This window comes from Podarcis muralis, chromosome 1 (assembly GCF_964188315.1).
Source record: "Podarcis muralis chromosome 1, rPodMur119.hap1.1, whole genome shotgun sequence".
NCBI classification, from domain to species: Eukaryota; Metazoa; Chordata; class Lepidosauria; order Squamata; family Lacertidae; genus Podarcis; species Podarcis muralis.
In genome coordinates, this window is record NC_135655.1 from 29,557,583 (window position 1) to 29,575,997 (window position 18,415).

The window sequence follows — 18,415 nt, forward strand, 5'->3', positions numbered from 1 at the left end:
ACCTGAAGTACAGTGGTGTGGTGCATTGGTGCTGGTGGAAGATTGATTTATATTCCACCAGTGGAACTTGGTATGGTACGGGTTTTGGCTAACAGGGATGCAGCCCTTGAATTGTCACTTCTAGGCACATCATCTAGAGCAGGCATCTGCAAACTCGGCCCTCCAGCTGTTTTGGGACTACAGCTCCCATCATTCCTGACCACTGGTCCTGTTAGCTAGGGATGATGGGAGTTGTAGTCCCAAAACAGCTGGAGGGCTGAGTTTGGGGATGCCTGATCTAGAGTGTTCCCTTCAATTCGAATTTATGTCAGAATAGCACAGTTAGGTACTGGCAGCATTTGTTGCCTCAGGGGCAGTGTGTGTGGTATGGGTAAACGGGGGTTGGGGGTGGGGAGGATGTTTCCTGATTATTGATACCAAAATGTTCAGGCAGCCTGGTCTAGTTTCCACTGCCTCAAAGTATGCTCAGAAGTGGCTTCTCTTACTGATTGCCAAAGGCAGCAGGTGGAGTTGAGAGTGCATATTTCATGCCTTTATTAGCTTTCTTCATGTCCCAATCAGCGGGCATGTAGTTATCTGCACATCTTAGATTCTTATTGGGAGACTTAATTGAAGAGGTTTAAATATGATTGGGACAAAATATAATTAGGTTTAGCTTGCATGTGCAGAGGAGTTTAGTAACCACAGAAGGGGGAGGGGTTGATATTAATATTGGGTATGTGAAATTTGTTGTATAAAATGATGTTTTGATTATGTAAAATTAGAAAATGGAAAAATAAAATATTATAAAAGGCTGAGAGGTGTATGGGTTGTCTTAGGGATTTGTTTTTGTTTTTGCAGAGTAGGACACAACAGATAGGAGATCATTCAACAGTAAATGGTGCCTTGAAGAGTGCTGTGTTATGAGCTTCTTGTTACCAAAGGTTATTAAAAGATTCTTATTGTGATATTGTCTGCCTAGGTATGTTAGGGAGAGGCAGACTAAGGGCTTATGTTGTGAAAATGCCTGTGAGACGTATTTTGTTGCTGGTGAAATGTCATCATCCTCCATGCTCTGTAGTCTGGCAGACTTCAAGGGCGGAATGTGCCAAACCACAGTTGGTGCAAACTGACTTTGCAAGACAGCTTCCAACTTTGATTTCGAACCTTGGTTTGTTGGCCTTTCCTCAAACATCTTACAATGTATGGATTGGCTCTGCTTCTGAATGTTACAGTGTCTTGGTAATATGAGGGATTTACTTGAAATTTTAGTGTAGTGGGCAGAAGGTTTGGGCATATCCAGACAGCTGTGGGAAATCGTCCAAAGATGCTCTAAGTTACTGTCTGTCATTTACCTCTGCTCTTAAGTTTACTAATTTTATACCTTGGGTAGGCCTTGGCACAAGACTTCGTAGATACAGGAGTTTAATTTCATTGCACTGGTGTACTCTCTAAAACAGTGAGGTCTGCATTTTCAGAATGAGCTTCAGTGACTTAAAGGTTTTCTGGCTACTAAAGGTAAAATAAAGTGGTTGAGTTGAAAGAATGCAGCTTGCTAGCAGATTACTCAGGTGACTCATACAGCAGATTTCTTCAGCCATGCTCTGCTTCCCTGAATCCTGCTTGATTGCTCTTACTGAGAAAAAACTCCTACTGGGAATGTGGTTTGGTTTTCCTCATGTTTCTGCCAAAGGAATGAAGTTAGCATATCATCAAAACCAGGGCAGCCTTGCATTTCTAAGAGCCTCACTTAAGGGGTGTGGAGGCCTTGTGGGTTGGAGGTGTTAGTTTCTGTTCTTATCACTGTGCAGCTGCTTGGAGTCACAGGACTCTGTTTACATTCCAGGGATTCCAGGCTATTGGAAGTCTCACGGGAGAGGAGACGGGATGTGACGTTAGTGGTTTCCTGTTTCCTTTGTTCCTTTGTTCTGTTGCTCTCTGCTTTCAAAATGAGAGGATGTCTTTTCTGTCTGCGTAGCTTAGAAATAAAACTCTTTGCAATGTAGCCATAAATCTCATCACTTCCGCATGCTGCTGGAAACTCTGCTTAATGGAATGTGCCTGAGGCCCCATCAAAGGCTCAGGTCGTTAATTATTTGTCGGAGGCGATTCCGAAGGCTCGACTGGAGGAAAATGAGACTTTATTAGCTTGGCCGAGCGGAAATGCTGATATTTGTGGTCATGGGCCCAGGCGAACAGCAGAAGAACGGAATGCAGGTTATCTTCTCTGCGTGTCAAGAAGATTGATGAGAGGTATGTGCTCTTGCCCCGGGAAGCCTGCCAGTCCCTGGTTAAGGTTGGACTTTGAACTTCTAGCCAAAGCACTTACCGGCAGTGGCAGAAGAAAGCAAAAGCCTCACATGTGCTTTTGGAATGCAGCTGGTAAATAGACGCAGCTTGCTTTAAATGACACAGAAGGCTAATGCCAGAATAATGGAGGCCCTTTGAAATGCCATGGCAGTTCCAAAGCTCCAAAAAAATAATTATCAAACCTGGGTGCAGTATGCAGAGGCTCTGCTAAGAAAAGAGGGTCTGTTTAATGTGATATCAGATGCCCCCCCCCCCAGCTCCAATGACCGAAGAATGGAAGGCTAAGGATTCCAAAGCAAGGGGAACTCTGATGCTTATTGTGTCTGCTGAAGAGCTATGTCTTTTGCGTGACAAGGCCTCAGCCAGAGAGATGTGGGAGAGTCTCCAAGAGTCACATTTAAGAACGGAGGCGGGAGCTTCTTTGTTCTTTTATGCCAAGTTGCATGATATGGCACTTGTTGATGTAGCAGACGTATGTGCTCACCTCATGGAAATGCAGAATCTAAGGCATGAGTTGCAACAGTGTGGAATCAACTTTCCAGAGGCTGTGTATTCCTTCATGATTCTACATTCTTTGGGTTCAAGTTGGGAAGCGATTGCCAGCCAGCTCGCTGTTTTGCCAACTGCTCAGCTAATGGTAGCGCATGTTACTGCTGTGGTGTTAAATGAAGTGGATCGGCGTAGTGCTAGCTGCATCACCAAGGGGGAGTCCTCACAGACGTAATCCCAAAATTCAGTGGAACCACTAGATGGCGCCAAAGCTTTGAAGGCAGTGAAATGCTACTCGTGTGGACGTCTAGGCCACGTGAAGAGGAAATGTAAATATCCCAAGGCCAAGGCAACAGAGCAGCACAGTGAAAGCTCAATGCGTGGAAAAGGCAAAGGTCAGAAGTGCAGGACAATGCAACACAAGGCAATGGTCTCACTCTTCACTCCAAAGGTCCAGAAGATGTCTAGATCTTTCTTCATTTTTAACTCGGGAACTACCAGGCACGTTTGTCGGGACAAACACCTGTTCGTGTCCTTTACTCTGCAGGAAGGTGCGATTCACCAAGCGGATGACCACACAATCTCCAGTCAAGGCTATGGAACGGTTGTTATTCACAGCTTGGATGCATCGATACACAACGTTCTTTTCGTTCCAGATGCTGCACACAACCTACTGAGCATCTCGCAGCTGACTGAACAGGACATAGACGTTTCCTTCAAGAAGAGGAAGTGTACCATCACCAAGAAAGATGACTTTGTATTGCATGCTGATTATGTTGATCATTTGTTTGTATTGCATTATGATGATTCTGTTGATGTTGTGCAGGATGAAACTTGTATTGCAGATACTAACAAGGTTTTGCATGCAGGATGTATTCATGATTATCACAGGAAACTTGGCCATTTAAACTTCGAGGCAGTTTCCAAAATGCCTACCTTAGTTGAAGGTATTAAACCCTGCAGGTACCACATGAAGTGTAAGGCATGCGCAGCAAACAAGGTCAAAATGGCTGCAAAAGGTAAGGTGTCCAGTAGACAAGCTACAGAATCATACCAGGTAGTGCATGCTGATCTCGTTGGTTCACTAACACCCTCTTTGGGTGGAGCCAGGTACTTCATGGTCCTCATTGATTCATATTCCAGGTATATTCATGTGTTCAATCTCAAGCAGAAATCAGAAGCTTTTCCTAGGTTCAAGGAATTCTGTGCTTGGTTGAAAAATGTGCATGATAAACAGGTGAAATATGTATTTACAGATCGAGGGGGAGAATTCACTTCTCAGCAGTTTGAAGCTTTTCTGACTTTTCTGACTGAGAAAGGAATACAACATGACCTTTCAAGTCCACGGTCTCCTTGGATGAATGGACTTTGTGAAAGGGCAAATCAAACATTGCTTCAAGGCTTGAAAACCTTGCTGCATGATGCCAATCTTCCAGAGAGTTATTGTGCAGAATCGCTCAACTGTTTTGTTTATACTTATAATCGCAGATTATCATCACCGATTGGTTGTACCTCCTATGAAAAGATGTTTGGCGTAGCTTAGAAATAAAACTCTTTGCAATGTAGCCATAAATATCATCACTTCCGCATGCTGCTGGAAACTCTGCTTAATGGAATGTGCCTGAGGCCCCATCAAAGGTCGTTAATTATTTGTCGGAGGCGATTCCGAAGGCTCGGCCGGAGGAAAATGAGACTTTATTAGCTTGGCCGAGCGGAAATGCCGACAGGAGGGTGGGGGCCTCATACACAAATGAGATTAGTATGTACACTCTATGAAAGAAGGCAACAGAACACATTGACTAGTACTAGAAAGCAGCTTTGAAGTACTGGGTGGCTGCATAAAAAAAAATCCTTAGCAGATATTTAAAAGAAATTTACAGGCACTTAAGTGCTTCTATAAACATACAGCTAGAAAATGTATTATAGGTTGCTTAAAGTATTAATTTGTCTGTGATCCTTTGAAAGAGGCCTTTTTATATCTGGCATGTATTTGACTCGAGTACAAAACCACTGGAAGCTTACAAATTGACAGGATTGTGTTAAATAGCTGAGAAACTGCAAGTCATCTTTCATTACATAGATAGGCCTAGTGGACGGAGGGAAACACTCAAGTTACCAGTAAAGCTGGCTTGTGGGTAATAGTCTTTAGCCTTTTCAAGCACTTGTCTACCTAACAGCCATATTAGTTAATGAATCAGCATCTTAGTAGAACTAGGTGCATGCATTGTTCAGAGGGCGTGGAGCAGGAGGGTAACTGCCATATATAATGCACAAAATCTCTTTGCTTTCAGGATTACTATCCAATGAAGGCATGCACACGCTTTCATCATGGTGGCATAGCTATCCTGTTGTTGGTTCCCATAGGTTCTAGGTTTCCATAGCTGCAGTAATGTGAGACTAGTTAGACGTGAGGGAAGGGCATATTGAGGGAATCTGACCATTTTTGCTTTTTACAATTTGCTTATCCCTGGGTCCAGTAGGAAACCCACAGGAATGGGGAATCATGTATTTCACAGTGCTTAACATCTGAAGTTAATTTCTCACCCAACCCAGTCCTGTTGTTCTTTTCCACATAGCAAAGCAGACTTTTTCAGTTTTTCATAGATGGTCATGTTTCAAATGTAAGTGTTGGCTTATCCGCTTCATCTTGTTTAACACAACAAATACAGATATCCTTTTAAAGCACATCATTTTTTTTAAAGGAAAACTTGTAGTTGGTGTGGGTTTTCTAAGCAGAAAATTAAAACCTTTAAAAAAATGATTTATTCTGGGAGCAGCAGAAGGTAACGGTCTTCTCCCCCACTTCTTAGTTCTGTAACTAGTTATTATAATAAGTCTGTAAACATATTGGAGTCCCATGCTGCCTGTGATCACTGAAAAAAAGAAGAGCAGAATTGCAGGCCCTGGAGTGCTACAAACCCAGACATTTATAGTTTTACATTTTGTTAGGGACAGAGAACTTGTTTGGAGTCCTTTCAGTGGGTATATCTTTGTGGTTTCTAGGTTCAGTGCCATTGGATATCTTCACTGTCCTGAGCACTTGGTGATATTCAGAGAGGAAAACATGCAATAGCACCAAGCAAAATGGGTTTAACGCCACTTTTCCTGTAATTTGTGGGTGGGGGACGGAGGGTGGAAAGTTAGTCCTCACCTATCCCATTGTTTTAATGCCCTTTTCATATGTTTTCAGGATTTTGTCCCTTTGTACCAGGATTTTGAAAACTTCTATACAAGGAACCTCTACATGCGCATTAGGGATAGCTGGAGCAGACCACTCTGCAGTGTACCGGGAGCCAAAGTAGACATATTAGAGCGGGTTTCCCATGACTACAATTGGACATTCAAGTGAGTAAAAGGCTTTTGGAAAGCTCCTGCGCAACTGACCTTTAGAGCAGGGGGGCGGAGAACCTGTGGCCCTCCAGATGTTGCTGAAATAAAAGTACAAGTAAGTCAGGGGTCCAAAACAGTTTCAGGGTCAAAGATTCTCCACCCCTGTTTTAGAAGATAATTATCATAGAATCATAGAGTTGGAATAGACCACAAGGGCCATCGAGTCCAACCCCCTGCCAAGCAGGAAACGTGAGGGTTTGTGAAATGGGTTGTGGAAGATGGACCGCAGCCTCTGTAGCAAGGATAAGAACTCCACTATTCCCTGTTGCTTAACTGGGTGCCAGACTTTCAAGATTGCCGTGCCACAGATCCCAGTTCACCTATACTTGGATCCTACAAAACAGCCCATGAGGGCTGACTGTTTTAAGGCCTGTATAGAAAAACCATATAGATTAGGGGGTGACCAACATTTGTGTCATGTCTTGTGCACGTTACATTACTTTTGCGTTTCACTTTGCCTTCAGGTGGGTTTGCCTCTAGTCCACTAAGATGAGCAGCTTTGTAGTACTGAAGAGGAAGGCAGAAATGGATGCCATAGCCACATTGGTTGATTCCTGAGCTCTAGTCTGTTTGTGCCCAAGCTCATTTCTGCATTGCATGCCATGGGGTTTTGTGCTCAGTAGAGTCTTCAGTCTTATACATAAGTTTGTGAAAACTTATGCCAGAAACCCTTTGCTTTGGAAAAAGGGCAGTGTGTGTATCAGTCCCATCTTCCGTTCACTGGACCTTTTTGTAGGGTGTTCAGCTGTATCCCCCTTGGGCAAGACAAATACAATAGCAGCCGAAAGGAAAACCTACCATACTTTCTGTGTTTGAGATAAACTGAGTATGTCCAGATTTCCACTGATTTAATTGGAATTGAAATGAATTGGAAGTGGCATGGGATAGCATGTCAGTTATCTCTGGTCTTTAATTTGGTTTATATATATATATATTATATATGCAGGTTTTGGTGTCCTCGGGTATATATATATATATATTATATATATAATATATATTATATATATATTTATATCCCACCTCTCCTCCAAGGAGCTCAGGTACATAGTCCCCGTCCCTCCCATGTTATCTTTACAGCAGTCCTGTGAGTTAGGTCAGACTGAGTGACGGTGACTGGCCCAAGGTCACCCACTGGCCAAGTGGGGATTTGAGTGGTGGTCTCCCAGGTCCTAGTGACCTTTCATAAAGTGAAGAAAATTGGCAGGACTGTTTAGAAGCATGCTCAGGAAATGGTAGCTAAAGAGTTCTGTGTTGGAACGGAGCTAATTGAGCAGAGTTAACACCCATTGTTATTGTCGGGTTCATAATTCAAGGGGGTATGGTTAACACACTTCTAGAAGAGAATAGCTTTAGTCCTCCTTGCAGTAGTTTACTGGCTTCCAGATGCCCTTCCTTTGTGTGCTGGAGGATATTGTGCTTGAAGAAATTACTAGGATTTGAGGATAACAAGGGTAGGGGGTCTTTTGTGGGGTGGCGGTGGGGTAGAAGGCTTGAAATTGCCAGAGAAAAATAACAAACTGTTTTGAAATGCCTCAGCACTCTGTTTTGATTCTTAAGAGAGCTTTCAAAGAACATCTGCTAATCCGCAATCTGACACTTTACATATTTTGTCTGAATAAAGCTAATTATGTTGGAAGATGCAGAAAAGCTTTAGTTTATGATCTTCAGCTATAACAAAAGAAGTCTTGCTGAGTTAAGCAGACTGAAACAGAGAAGCATTTGTATAAACCTGTTTGTCTTGCCTACTTCAACATAAGAAATCTCTAACAAGCGTTGGACACAGCCCTGTTAATACATTGTGACCAGTGAGGCTTTGATATTATTCCTGAAGGATATTATTCCCTTTGCATCATGTCACAAGTGGCTTTGAAGCTTTTGGAAACTTTAAAAAAGCAGTTTGCATTGTAGCAAAGAGTGACTGTTTTAGGTGGGCTGCCAGCTAGCTGAAAACTGCTTGGTGTGCACAGAGCCCTTTATTTCTAAAGGATTTTACTAGATTGCAGCCTTCAACAGTACTAAGCATATGTACTTTTACTTGTTGATGATCTCCATATCTTTTACATGCTATGTTTTTATAAATTTATATATAGGTACACAGGAAAAGTGATAAAAAACATAATTAACATGGGGTCCTACAACTACCTTGGGTTTGCAGAGAACACCGGAGTTCGCAAGGATGCTGTGGCTGAAGTTCTTTCGCAGTATGGATGTGGGGTGTGCAGCACTAGGCAAGAGATGGGTAAGTCCAGACAAAGGACTAGTATCTGAGTACATTTAATAACTCAGACTCCACAAAATATTGTATGGCAGTTCCTAAGCTTTTGCCCTAATTTGTATGCATCCAGCTTGCATCATTAACACTAAAAATTAAACTTCTTAGCATTAAAAGTGTTTCATTCACAGTGGATTTACCCATCTTGAACTCATTTTCTATGTTTCTTCCAGGAAACCTGGACAAACACGAGGAGCTAGAAACATTATTGGCCAGATACCTTGGTGTGGAATCTGCATTGTCATATGGGATGGGATTTGCAACCAACTCAATGAATATTCCTGCTTTGGTTGGCAAGGTATGGATGTCTTTGGAGAGAGGACTGGGCTAGATCTGTCTTCACAGGTTTCTGATGTTAGCCTCTCACTTATTCAGTGTATACTTTGTGAAGGAGGGGAAAATTAAAATTCCCGTATGCCATGCACTTCTGTTTAGAAAATAGTTATCCCTTGTGGAACTGTTAAATGAATAATCAGGAGAGGAAAAACATGTCATAAGATGAATGAATGAATGCACCAAGGCTGCTTTCTTAGCCCCTCAAGCTGTATTGGGACAAGAAAATGTCAGTTAGTTTGGAGGGCTGAGCACATTAGTCACATTGGCTTCACTAGAATACAAAATGACTATGTAAAATACGTTGTTAGCTTGATCAGATAGAAACTATGTTATTGAAAGTAGTCTGTTTGGAGAGAATTTGCTAGCCCAGTGCACATTCACACTTCTTGTTTTGAACTTCATCACATGGCACCCAACATTATATTTATCAAAAATAAATTTCTGTATTATTTTATGTGGGTGAGCAGCACTTGGTTGAAAGAAAGAGTGCAAGACATCCAGGTGAATAGCCTACATGTGCTGTGTACAAGAATGTATTGCACCATTTATGCCATTGTGAACTTGTAAAGGATTTCTTAGGTTTTTAATTGCCGGTATCTTCCAAAGAGAAATGTTGTGTATACATAAGGGGAAGAGTTTAAATTCCTATTTGATTTAAATGGGTCTTCTTTGACTTCAAATTTTTTAATAAGTATACACATCATAATAAGAAATGTGTATCAGCAAAGCTATTATACCAGGTTGCCAATCTAACTGTTTAAATATCTTATTTATTTCTGTTTTACTGTCAGGCTGCAACCCAAAATAAGCAATTCCTTCTCCTTTATTGTAATGCTGCTTATCCATAGTCCCTTACCCATCTTCTTGTGTAATTGGAGCAATAGGAAGACTGCACAGCACAGTAAAGCAAGCAGAGAGCTGTTCCCCAGGTTCAGTGTATCAGAATAGCTATAAATAGTAATGTGTGGTCTTGCAGCATCAGCTATTGATCCTATGCATTGTGGCCAATCAAGGAAAACTGCTTGGAGACCAGGGCAGGGTGTAAGGAGTTTCACCCAGCAAGAACCTTGCATGGTTATAGGTCAGTGGTTAACTGCAACTTTCTGTCTGGACCATTTATTTTCCTGTTTCCTTGTTCAGGGCTGTCTAATAGTGAGTGATGAGTTGAATCATGCATCTCTAATATTAGGAGCAAGACTTTCAGGAGCAACAATTCGAATCTTCAAGCACAATAGTGAGTATTTCCCAGGACGTTTATTAATTTGACCGAAAATTCCTATGTTGTGGGCTAAATGCAGACTTTGATTTTAACCCCCTGAAAAAGCTACCCAGAGAACATTCATTTATGGGCAGTAAATAAATAAAACTCTATAGCAGCCCCAGGTGCATTTTAAAAAAAGGTTCTTAACATTCAAGGCTACCACAAATGAGAAAGCATTCAAAAGCTCCTCCCTGAGTAGGTGTTACTGTGGTCTTCAGATGAAGAGCGGTATAGTTATGTATTTTTTTTGTTAATTTTTCCTCTTCAAGCTTTCTCCATATCCTATTTACCTGTTCAAATGCACTGTTTATCTTATGGACATAAGAAGATCCCTGCTGGATCAGACTAAAGACCTGTATAGTTATCAAGTCCAACATCCTGTTCTCACAGTTGTCAGATGGAAACCTTTCTGAAACCCCAAGCAGGACATGAGGGAAATAGCCTCACCTGCTGTTGTTCCACTTCTAATGGTATTCAGAGACACGATAGCTCTGATCCTGGAGGGGTGGCAAGTAGTCATCATGACTGATAACTATTGATAGCCTTATCCTCTTATGAATTTTGTGATTCCCCCTTTAAAGGCATCCCTATTGATGCTGCTGTCACATCTTTGCAGATTCCATGGTTTTAACTATGTGCTGGGTGAAGACGTATTTCCTTTTGTTCTGTTCTGAATCTTTCTCCATTCAGTTTCACTTGATGATTTCTGATTCTAGAAGTATACAGCCGTACCTTGGATCTCAAATGCCTTGGCCCCCGAACAAATTGTCTCCCAAACAACTGATACCCGGAAGTGAGTGTTCCGGTTTTCAAACAATTTTCGGAAGCCGAATGTCCGACGTGGCTTCTGATTGGCTGCAGGACATTCCTGCAGCCAATCAGAAGCCGCGCCTTGGGTTTTGAACAGTTCCGGGAGTCGAACGGACTCCCGAAACGCATTCTGTTTGAGAACCAAGGTATGACTGTAGCTCTGTCATATCTCCCGGCTTAACATGATGCGCAGCTGAGTCCGTATGTTCCCAGTACTAATTGCTCCCAGTACTAATTGGAGCGGGTGTTGTCAGGCAGAGTGATTCTTCAAAGTGAAGAGTGATTCTTTAATAAACAACAAAAACAACAACATAATGTCACCCTCTGAATTACTGCTGTAGTAATGCTGTCTATAGCTGCTTCTGCTCCTAGTCCCTTTACAAAAGTAACAATGTTCTTTGGAATTGTGTTCTTTCTGTATAGATATGCAGAGCTTGGAGAAGCTGCTCAAAGATGCCATTGTGCATGGGCAGCCACGCACACGCCGACCATGGAAAAAAATTCTCATCATTGTCGAAGGCATTTTCAGGTACAAGCTTGGTCCTTCCAATCACCAGTGCTGTTTGCCATATTGGATCATTGTTATTGTCCATTTTGAGGCAATCTGTAATCCAAGCCAAATTGTTGGGTGCTTATTATTTGACTCTGGACAGCTGTAATCATGTCCAGCCATAATGATGCTCCAAGTTGCATTAGTGCTAATAAATCTAAACTGGAGATGTGATTTTTTTTGCCAGGTGTTTCTGTAATGGATTGTAATGGACATAGTTTCTGTTGTCTCACTTTGTCAGCCAAGGGTAAACTTGGTAATGACTGACTGAAGGGGGTATTCTGTGAAGAGAAGGATTGTAATGTGAATCTCTCCGGGTTTATCATTCTACATTTAATATTTCTGTCGCTTTTCCTCTCCTCACTGAGCAGAGCAATTTGCAAAATGCAAAACAAAAAAAGCTCACCACTTCATTAAACCAATTAAACACAATATTACAAAGACTATAAATTTGAAACGGTAATTGAAAGCAGTAGATACAGGACGCATAATGCCAGTGTGATGCTGTAACTATCTTAAGCTCTGAAGCCTTTACTTCACCAAACCTTTATTAGGCATTAGTTAAGCTCTGAAGCATCAAAAACTTGTTAAGAAAGGGGTTATGCGTAGTTGCAGATGGATGTTTCGGGGAGCCTTGATGCAGTAAAGGGATTGATACCTTACGCAGCAGTCCTAACTGTGTCTACTCAGAAATAGGTCCTGTTAAATTCAGTGGAGCTTACTTCCAGGAAAGTGGGGTTAGGATAGCAGCCTTGCACGCTAACGTTTTCAGAGCAATGCCTGGAAAACTGCTTCTATAGCAGTGTTTCCCAACCTTGGGCCTCCAGCTGTTTTTGGACTACAACTCCCATCATCCCTAGCTAGCAAGACCAGTGGTCAGGGATGATGGGAATTGTAGTTCAAAAACAGCTGGAGGCCCAAGGTTGGGAAACACTGTTCTATAGCAGGGGACTCCAAGCTTGTCTTGTCTCGGGCCGGTGTCTCAAGCGATGATCGTGCGGCGGGCTGGAGGGCAGGGGAGCGCACACCTGTACGCGTGCACACACGCTATTTCTGGTGCACATCCGGGTCGGAGAAGGCCCATGTGCACAAACTATTTCCGGTGCTCCTTCGACCTTGTAATTACTTGGAAAATATTAACCGGCCCCTTTTCTAGGGGATTTCAGCATCACTGGAAGAGTCCAGAATTCACAACCATCTCTTGTTTTTCTTCACAGCATGGAGGGATCCATAGTCCGGCTTCCTGAAGTAATTGCCCTTAAGAAAAAGTACAAATCATACTTGTACTTGGATGAAGCTCATAGTATAGGAGCATTGGGTCTCAATGGCCGGGGTGTAGTGGACTATTTTGGACTTGACCCTGAGGATGTGGATATCATGATGGGAACATTCACCAAGGCTTTTGGAGCTGCTGGAGGATACATTGCAGGCAAGAAAGTAAGAACTCGTGTTGGGAAGAAATTTTGTGGCTTGTTAGTAAGGAATAGAAGCAGCAAACTCGGATGCTTAGAACATCAAGATCATCTCCATTTTAATTTTGAGTAAATTCCAGGATCCCAGGCATAAATATATAAAACATTTTGAAAAGCTCGATTAGTAGTACTATTATGTTTTTGCAGGACTTCTCAAATAAAATACATGGTCCAAACAAATGCCCATTTATTACTAAAGCTATCGAAGGTCAAAGCAGCAGCTAATCCTGAGCACTACGTGTGTCTTGCTTCTATTATTTATTTATTCATTCATTCATTCATTCATACATACATACATACCCCACCCATCTGGCTGGGTTTCCCCCAACACTTAAAATAACACCAGTACTCACTCTCCGAGGTTTATTTGATTGCCCTTCCTTATGAACCTCCCACCCCTTCTGCAAGTGTCATAGCAGGTTGGCCACTCACCCACCACAAAACTCATCCTGTTGGACTCTCCATCCTCCCATATATATATTTGCTGTGCTCAGTTTCCTAATTTTATCCAGAATCAATACGCCATTTGATGACGAGAGAGTAATCATTTATGTGCTGCTAGGCTTTTGCTTATCAGTTGTTATCAATAGGACAGCATCTCCCTGACACTCATTTTCAAAACAACATCATGGAAATACAGTGGTACCTCTGGATGCGAACGGGATCCGTTCTGGAGCCCCGTTCGCATCCTGAAGCGAACGCAATCTGTGCGTGTGCGGGTCACGATTTGCTGCTTCCGCGCATGTGTGTGACGTTATTTTGAGCGTCTGCGCATGTGCGAGCGGTGAAACCCAGAAGTAATGCGTTCCGTTACTTCCGGGTCGCCGTGGAGCGTAACCTGAAAATGCTCAACCCGAAGCTACTTCAACCCAAGGTATGACTGTACAGCTTCTTCCTAATGACAGCATTTATCTCCCTAGCAAAAATGGTTGATCAAAGATAAGGAGATGCATGTGCACCACCAACCTACGAAGAAAGATGAAGGCGCAACTATATATACCGGCCTTCACTTCATATCTTTCAAATAATTAGTCAGCAAAGCAGTGTAAATATCAGCACTGCATACTTGCCCCATCAAAGACTGCTCTCTCAGTGGCAAGGATAATTTCTGATAACCTGCTGTATTCACTTTGTCAGGAGCTGATCGATTACCTTCGTGTCCATTCACACAGTGCAGTATATGCCACTTCGCTTTCCCCCCCTGTTATTGAGCAAATCATCGCATCAGTGAAGTGCATTATGGGTGAAGATGGCACAACACTTGGTGAGTTTCAGGCACTGTAATTCTCATGAGGTGTTAGATTAAACAACTGCTCCTTCAAGTCCGCAAAGCAACTTGGATTCTTTGCACGTGTTGCTCTTGTCCACAAGGTGGCAGTATGCATTCAGCACCATCCGTCATTTTCTGTGGAGGACTGTTTTGTGAAATTAGCCTTTTCTTTATGTTGTTGGTAGTTGAATGAACTTTTCATCATTGCTGCTGGTCAGGTTGAGATTTGTATTGGATAATGGTTTTCATTTACTAAGGCAAAAGCTATCGCTGTGCAAAATCCTTGTTTGAGAGATGCGTAAATCTAAGACCATAAGAGGATCCGGTTAGAGCAGACTGAAGACCCATCTAGTTCAGCATCCTGTTCTCACAGTGGCCTCCCATATGCTTATGGGGAGCCCATAAAAAGCACCCAAGCACAAGAGTGCTCTACCTCCAGCCATTGGTATTCAGAAGTTTACAGCCTCCAACCACAAAGGCAGATCACAACCATCATGGCTAGTAGTCATTGATAGCCTTAGCTTTTAGGAATGTGTCTAATCTGTTTTTAAAGCCATCTAAGTTGGTGGCCATCCCTGCCTCCTGTGGGAGTGAGATCCTTGGTTGAACTGCACTATGTGAAGAAGTACTTTCCTTCAGTACTTTGTCCTGAACCCTCCAAAAATCAACTTCAAGGGATCTCCATGAGTTCTAGTGTTATGAGAGAGGGAGAATAACTACTCTCTATCTGTTCTCTCTGTGCCATGCATAATTTTACAAATTTATAATTTTACAAATTTCTACCATGTCACCTATTTACTTGCATTTTCTCTAAACTTAAAAGTCCCAGATGCTGCAACCTTTCCTCATAGGGCAGTTGGTCTTTCCCCTTGTTTATTTTGATTGCCCTTTTCTGAACCTTTTCTAACTCTGCAATTATCTTTTCTTGAGGGTGACTAGAACTGTACACAGTATTCCAAATGTATTTCCACCAGAGACGGCATGACATTGGCAGTTTTATCCTTTCAATTCCCTTCCTAATTATCTCTAGCATGCAGTTTATCTAGCACACTGGGTTGACATCTTCATTGAGCTATCTACCCCAAAAGTCTCATTCATGGTAGCCCAGTGTGGATTTTCTCTGGAAAGTGTATTCCCACAAAGCTTCACAGCTACTAATATGGTAACTAGGGCACTAGCTTTGTAGTTCAGATCTAGTGATGTAGTTGCTGGTGAGATCCCATTATAGCTTTAGAACTGTAAGTTCCAAATGGCTATTGGCTCCAGGTTTTCGCTTCCCTGGAAAACTTAAAAGTGAATAATTGAATAAGGTAAGCTCAGGTGGATTCATCTTTTTTGACTCTAATGTAGGAATCCGAATTTGTTCAGTATGAACTATAACTTTTTAACTGTTTTATAGTAATATTTGGAAAGAACTGGAAGATTTTAGAATTTGAATGTTGACGTCCCTAAGCAAAGTTAACAATTTTAAGTGTCTCCTAAGTTAGCTGGGCTTTCAAGCAACAGCTTGCGGCAACTTCAGCACTTCATAGCCTTTGCACAAAGGCTGTTAACCCAGTTGCTACTCATATGGAGAGTCTCAAATGTCTTAGATTGGCAAGGACAACAACATCAACTTTGCATACTTTTGGTTAGTATATAGTCATACTGGTACAATTTTTTGTAACTAGTTCTTTAGCAACCTAAAACACAAAGGGGACAAGTCCCTGGTTTTTATTTGCAGCCATTAATGACTTGCTTCTAGATTCTGTGAGATTGCCATTTCTCTTATGTCTTACCAATCTTCTGCTTTGGCCAAGAGCAGATTCTTGATGCTGTCTTCCATGCATTAAATACCAATGAAGGTACAGAAGCAATTTCCCAGATCTGGAACTATTGCCAACAGTGTAGCAATCCTTAAATCAAGAATCTGCAGAAGGGGTTCACTGATACTAGCTGTATACAGTGAGCTGCGTGTTGACTTGCCTTCTGGAAATGGAAAGGCTCTAGATCCAACAGAGGCTCCCATCGAAGAAGTGGGGGGAAGGAAGATCATTTTTGCCAGTTCAGTTTGCAGATCCCAGCACTACCTCCCACCCTGATCCAGAAGGTTTTTGACCCCCTGGAACAGTTTTCAAGGGGTAATCTGCAAAAAATACCTCCCAGCCTCATCATCCAAAGGATGGAGTCCACCGATGGGTAGTCTGGATCTAACTTTTCATATTTTATTCTCTATTACTGAATGTGCAGAGCAAGTAAAACACACATGCTGCTTTGTTTATAAAGTTGTGTGGTTATAGAATTAACTATCCTGCAAAAACAAAAATCTCCTGATGTATCTCAGTTCTGATTACTTACAATTTGTTGCTGCGATACAATGTAAATTCTCATTGTAACTGCATTGCTTATTTAGGGTTGTCAAGAGTTGGTTAAAAAGGGGTTGCTTGAAAGTACTTGAGTTTGTGGACTCTTCATGGATGTAGAAGAATTGGACTAAGTAGCTGAAGTTCATTTCAGGTTACATATGCTAGGATTCAGAACTCATTTTACTCTAGAAAATATATCTGAGCAAAGGTCTTAGTGTCACTTAAGATCTGGGAGGAGGGTGGGAATAAGTAGAAAAAATAAGTAGAAAAAAACTATGCTTACAAAGTAAAATGGGGACCAACAGCCAGAGCAGAAAATACTTTTCATGTTTTCGTTGTATTCAGATGAATAGTAAACAACTTTAGCATCACCTTCACAAATTGTATGAGGGCTTAGTAGCTCTCAAAACTTGGGGACATGTCTTTGTAGATTCTATGGTACATTGGCTATTGTTAAATATTTGCAATCATTCCAGAGAGCCTTCCTTGGCCAAACAGGATGTTAACAGCAGGCACCTTGGATAGAATACACATGCCGCAGAAAACAGCATGGCCATTTCCGAAACAGGACAAGAGGCTAATGAAGACTGAATAGACTTAATTAGGTGACAGCACGTGAACATGCAATCTGGAATAGGACAGAAGCTTCCCTTCTTTTATTTCCTATTGTTCGTTCAAACAAATCTTTCAGTGCTGGCATTGTTTCTGTCTGGTACTCATAATGGTCATCCCCAGGGTGCTGTCTGAAATACTCCATGTTAATTTAAAAATATAACTTGTGGCAGTATTTGTTTCTGTGTTTTGCAATTGAATGTGACTTGGTTCTAAAAAGCCAGCCTAGTTTAGCAGCTCTAGACAGGCAAAGAGTGTGCTATTAAAAATCTGTCCCTACTACCTTTTCGGCAGGGGTGTCTGTTAACTCTGTGGTTCTTAAAAATTAAAAAATTGTCCAGTAGCACCTTAGAGACTAAGTTAGTTTGTTCTGGGTATAAGTTTTTTAATTTATTTCGACTGTGTCAGACCAACACTGCTGCCTGTGTCTGGTTCTTAGTAACTGCGTAGGTCCTTACCTTCAAAGTTTATAGGTGCTTCATTACTATTTTTTGCATGTTAGTATTTTTGCATTTGAGTCTCTCAAATATGTGATGTGTAGTTTCCTTAAAAACAGGCTGCTAACTACAATCCAAGAAGAGGAAAAGGTCTCTCCCCCCCCCCCCAATATACTTGATTATACAAATGGGAAGGGATTTATTGCTCTTTCTAAAAATCAGTTTTGGGACAAGTGTCTGCACCTGAGACTGGGGGGAGGGGCGGGGTGGAGAGTCAGAAATCTATTGCTCCAAACACTTTGGATTAATAAAACATTTAGAAGCATATTTTTTTCCACAGAAGTTGATAATTTACTGGATGAATGTAAATAATCTACCTACTCTTGTAAAAAAAAAAAAAGTTAAAATAAATAAGGAATTAGTAATAAGTAGCCCATAGCAAAGCACTACGTAGTTTAACTGTTCAACAATCAATTAGTTTGGAGCTCCATGATGCTGTACTGCACATCAACTTACCTGGAGGAGCTGCTGTTGCCCATATTAAACTCACAATCACTGAAGTACATTAGAACCTCTATTTTATCCATGGAGGCATTGAAAAAATGGGGGAGTGGGGAAATCCCATCTTTTTACCTTAAGAGACTTGCTGTAGATGCTTGATCTTTTTGGTTTCCCTTTACTGAACTTATCCAGCTCAATACAGTATACGATTTGATGTATGGCAACAAGAATTGCACGCAGTATTCCAAGCATGGTTGCATTGTAGATTAGTAGACAGACATTACAATATTGGCAGATTTTGTTTTTATGTCTATCAATCCCCAGAATGGAGCTTCCCTTTTCTTACAGCAACTGCTTTCTGAAAAGGTTAGAATCTTTGGG

At 41.6% G+C, this 18,415-nt stretch overlaps 1 protein-coding gene across 1 annotated transcript in view; it reads left to right on the top strand.

The window, feature by feature from the left end:
* SPTLC2 (serine palmitoyltransferase long chain base subunit 2) overlaps positions 1-18,415 on the top strand; it is a 62,215-nt gene that overhangs the window by 16,266 nt on the left and 27,534 nt on the right. Inside the window, exons 3-9 of the mRNA XM_028718557.2 lie at positions 5,969-6,123; positions 8,259-8,407; positions 8,614-8,738; positions 9,917-10,010; positions 11,271-11,376; positions 12,615-12,834; positions 14,007-14,133. Of these exons, the coding sequence (XP_028574390.1) occupies positions 5,969-6,123; positions 8,259-8,407; positions 8,614-8,738; positions 9,917-10,010; positions 11,271-11,376; positions 12,615-12,834; positions 14,007-14,133 (976 nt within the window). The remainder of the gene's footprint in view (positions 1-5,968; positions 6,124-8,258; positions 8,408-8,613; positions 8,739-9,916; positions 10,011-11,270; positions 11,377-12,614; positions 12,835-14,006; positions 14,134-18,415) is intronic.